The 5,000-nt window shown below is 44.2% G+C and overlaps 1 protein-coding gene across 1 annotated transcript in view; it reads left to right on the forward strand.

Moving 5' to 3' along the window:
• Positions 1–5,000, forward strand: part of LOC143275628 (uncharacterized) — a 77,101-nt gene that overhangs the window by 69,432 nt on the left and 2,669 nt on the right. The window contains exon 3 of the mRNA XM_076579875.1: positions 2,423–5,000. This exon is cut by the window's right edge and continues 2,669 nt beyond it. Coding sequence (XP_076435990.1) covers positions 2,423–5,000 — 2,578 coding nt within the window. The remainder of the gene's footprint in view (positions 1–2,422) is intronic.

A 5,000-nucleotide genomic window follows, 5' to 3' on the forward strand; every position in this document is an offset into this window, starting at 1 on the left:
AAATTAAGAATTGCTAAAGGGCCCTTGCCCTTTTCTCCAGGTCGCCCGAAAAAGGAAGGTAAGCGTGTGATGTCAACCAGTGCAAGTGACGGCTTCTTCGTTTGTTGAGGATAAGGGAGGAGGAAGGTTTTTCTTTTTTTTCTTTTTCTTTTCGTTACAACGACCAAACATCGAAACTTGCCAGCGATTCTGTCGTGGTCGATGCATGCTGGATATTTCCGTGTGACTCCACAACCCACCTTACACTACAGGATCTTTAACTTGCGTATTTTTTTATTTTATTTTTATTTTTATTATTATTTTTTTTTTGCATGCGTATACATGTATACGTTCGAAGAGGGTTCAGGCACTAGCAGGTCTGCACATATATTGACATAGGAGATCGGGGTAAAAAAAAAAAAAAAAAAAAAAATTAACCCTTCACCCACCGCGTGTGCCTAAACAGGGTACTGAACTCAGGAAACTCGGGCTAGAATCGAGCGCTTTAACCATTCGGCAGCCACATCTTGGGTTCATCAGGCTGATGAGAGTTTTCAGAGAGAATCGGATTAAACACTTTAAGTAAACGAAGAAGCTGAAAAAATGAACAAACAAACCATAAGCGAAAAAGCTGTTTATATGAACAAAGAAACCATCAATGAATAAAAATTAAACTTTTTAAGGAAGCGAAACAGTTGAATATATGAACAAACCACCAACTAACAAAAATTAAAACACTTAACGTTGGCGAAAAAAGTTGAACACATACTTTCAGTAAGCGAAAAACAGCTGATTATATGAACAAATAAACCATCAACAAACAAAAATCAAACACTTAATTAAACGCAAGGGACAGAGTTGAATATGTGAAACAGCAACCCACCAACAAACCAGAATTAAGCATCTTAAGACACAGCTGATTATATGAACAAATAAGCCATCAACAATACAAAACTAAACGCTTTCAGCAAGCGATAAAGCTGTGTGTGTCATCAAACAGATAAACCAATAAACACACACACACACATAAAAAACACAAATGAATAAATAAACGCACAAATAAACCAGACACACCACACCAGAAATAAACAACAACAACAAAAAACAAACAAACACATAAACCAAACAAAACACATCAAGAAACCGAAGGAGGAAAATGGCAGAATGGTTAAGACGCTCATCTGCCAAAACAGAATCCTTGAGGGTCTGGGTTCGAATCCCACTCTTATCCTTTCTCTCAAGTTTGACCGGAAAATCAAACTGAGCGTCTAGTCATTCGGATGAGACGATAAATCATGGTCCTGTGTGCAACACGCACTTGTCGCTATGGAAAAGAACCCATAACAACAAAAGTGTTATCAGTAACAGCCGTCGTGGCGAAGTGGTTAGCGTCGCGGACTGACGGCTGGGAGGACGTGGGTTCGAATCCCAGCGGAGGTGGGTTTTTCGGCCCTGCGACCGGCTCCTACCCAGAGTTGAGTGTGCTATGGCTTAAATGTGGAGACTGGGATCACACAGTCGAGTGTCATCCACTTCAAGGATGCGTCTTTGGGTGTGTTGCTTTAACTACCTGACCAACACTGCAAGTGTCTGTATCTCTTGGGCCTGGTTAACGCCGGGATATCATTATGACAGGAAGTGTAGAGTACAGCCTTGTCACGCAGTCCCAAACCAAAATGGACCTCCATAGCAACATCGTTATCATCATCGTCATCCTCCTCCTTCATCGTCATCAACATAAACAAAACAGTCTCAAAGTCTGTGGCCTTTCATGCCCTGCTCTCATGGTGACCTCAGTTTCGATGCCCCTCCACTTCTGTGCTTGGGGTGAATCCTGTCAGTGTCTTCAGTGTCGGCAGATTCATGAGGGGCTGTTGTTTGAGGGACGTGGTGGCGGTCTCCACTCTGGGAGGGACGTTCACTCAGTCTCGCTCCGCGACTAAGCGATTGTTGTCGTTAGTAGGGGGTTTAATAGGTGGTGTCGAAAGTACGTTAAATCAGAACAGGCTCCACTGAACACCACCGAAGTGACTCAGCAGCAGTGCAGGGTCTCCTCTCGTGTGTGGCCTCCTGGCGACCTAATAACGATGGTTCCCTGCGGACTGCCGACGCTGGAACTGTGACGGACGAACCCGGGTGTGGTTGTGTATGGGGGAATATAAATGAGCGGCATGGGAGTAATGACACTGAAACGGTGCAGATGATGGGGCAGAAAAGTGTTATCCTCTGGCAAAATCATGTAGAAGAAATCCACTCTGATAGGTAAAAAAATATATATTTGCATGCAACTCAAGGCCTGACAAAGCGCGCTGGGTTGTGCTGCTGGTCAGGCATCTGTCTAGCAGGTGCCGTGTAGCGTTTATGAATTTGTCCGAACGCAGTGGAGCCTCCTTGAGAAATTGAAAATGAAACTAATGATATTCATTTGTTTCTCTTTCTGCAGTTCACCACCTGTGTCATCAGCTGCACCGCCGTGGAGTGGAGGAGCAAGGGACAGAACCCAGTGGAGAAGAGGTCAAGAAGAGTTCTTTCCTTTCCCGTATAACCTAGTACCCGGCGTACCCGACGAGGCGTGGACCCCAGGGGTGAGGGGTGAGGAGATGATGAGTGGGGAGGAGATGAGGTCCGTGAGGCCCACCCTGAACAACGTCTTCCTCACCCACTCCGGCATCGTCCTTGGCGGACCTGGGCAGGGTCTGGAACCAAGCAAGCGTCACCTTGACTCCATCGCAGGGCACCTGCTGAGAAGGAGGAGCGTCCGAAGCGTTGGTCAACGGCCTTCAGGAAAGACGGTTCTGGCACCGTATTATGATTACCAAAGGCAGGGCGGTTTGTATGCTGACTTTTTTGTGCGTCCCGGTGTGCAAGGTCATAAGCGCTACATCGACTCCATAGCTGGTGATCTCATCAAGAAGTCTGTATCCCCTCTGGAAAAGCGTTATGTGGATTCTATTACTGGCGACCTTTTGAAAAAGTCTGATCATGAAAAGCGTTATGTGGATTCTATTACTGGCGACCTTCTGAAAAAGTCTTCATCAAATCACGAAAAGCGTTATGTGGATTCCATTACTGGCGACCTTTTGAAAAAATCTGATCATGAAAAGCGTTATGTGGATTCCATCACTGGTGAACTTTTGAAAAAGTCTGATCATGAAAAGCGTTATGTGGATTCTATTACTGGCGACCTTCTGAAAAAGTCTGACCATGAAAAGCATTATGTGGATTCCATCACTGGTGAACTTTTGAAAAAGTCTGATCACGAAAAGCGTTATGTGGATTCGATTACTGGCGACCTTCTGAAAAAGTCTGATCATGAAAAGCGTTATGTGGATTCCATCACTGGTGGTCTATTGAAAAAGTCTGATCACGAAAAGCGTTATGTGGATTCTATTACTGGCGACCTTCTGAAAAAGTCTGATCATGAAAAGCGTTATGTGGATTCCATCACTGGCGACCTTTTGAAAAAGTCTGATTATGAAAAGCGTTATGTGGATTCAATCACTGGTGACCTTTTGAAAAAATCTGATTATGAAAAGAGTTATGTGGATTCTATCACTGGCGACCTTTTGAAAAAATCTGATTATGAAAAGCGTTATGTGGATTCAATCACTGGTGACCTTTTGAAAAAGTCTGATCATGAAAAGCGTTATGTGGATTCTATTACTGGGGACCTGTTGAAAAAGTCTGATCACGAAAAGCGTTATGTGGATTCTATTACTGGGGACCTGTTGAAAAAGTCTGATCACGAAAAGCGTTACATAGATTCTATTACTGGCGACCTTCTGAAAAAGTCTTCAGCAAATCACGAAAAGCGTTATGTGGATTCTATTACTGGTGACCTTTTGAAAAAGTCTGATCCCGAAAAGCGTTATGTGGATTCTATTACTGGCGACCTTTTGAAAAAGTCTGATCATGAAAAGCGTTATGTGGATTCCATTACTGGCGACCTTTTGAAAAAGTCTGATCATGAAAAGCGTTATGTGGATTCCATTACTGGTGACCTTTTGAAAAGGTCTGATCATGAAAAGCGTTATGTGGATTCCATCACTGGTGGTCTATTGAAAAAGTCTGATCATGAAAAGCGTTATGTGGATTCCATCACTGGTGGTCTATTGAAAAAGTCTGATCATGAAAAGCGTTATGTGGATTCCATCACTGGTGGTCTACTGAAAAAGGCTGATCATGAAAAGCGTTATGTGGATTCCATCACTGGTGGTCTATTGAAAAAATCTGATCATGAAAAGCGTTATGTAGATTCTATAACTGGCGACCTTCTAAAAAGGTCTGATCATGAAAAGCGTTACATAGATTCTATAACTGGCGACCTTCTGAAAAAGTCTACTGCAAGTCATCAGAAACGTTACTTGGATTCTGTTGCTGGCAGTCTGTTGTTGAAAAAGTCCACCTCTCTTCTGGACAAAGACTATTCAGATTCTATTTCTGGCGGTGACTTGCATGAAAAGCTGCCTGGCGCCACAGCAGAAGAAAGGCACAGAACAAGCGGCAGGCAGATGAAACCACAAACTCCATCTGACAGAAGATATGTTGACTCTGTCGACGAGCACGTGACCAAGGAGCGGCAAAACCATCACCAGAAAAGGTACATCGATTCCATCACGGGTGGTCTGCTGAAGAAGTCTGATCAGACAGTGGCTGAGCCAGCCACACAGACAGCGTTTGGGCAAATACAGAGTTATGCTGACTCGATTAGTGACCAAGCGCAAGGCAAGCAGCACACAGAGTCATTGCTTGGTGAGGGAAAGCAGTATGCAAATTCTGTTGGTGGCCATCTCATCGCAGAGGACCCTGTCCACTTGGTCAAAGACCCTTCCCAGGCACGGTATATGTTTTCGGGGAACGGGAAAAGATCAAAGGCGACTGACCAGGGAGAAGAAGAGCATTTGGCTTCAGACGTTGCAGGAAACCACACGACAAAAGAACCCACGGAGAAAAGTCCACACCACCACCGACAGAAACGATTCATTGATTCCATAGCTTCCAATCTCCTCAAACGGGACGGC

Source organism: Babylonia areolata, chromosome 30, assembly GCF_041734735.1.
Source record: "Babylonia areolata isolate BAREFJ2019XMU chromosome 30, ASM4173473v1, whole genome shotgun sequence".
Classification (NCBI taxonomy): Eukaryota; Metazoa; Mollusca; class Gastropoda; order Neogastropoda; family Buccinidae; genus Babylonia; species Babylonia areolata.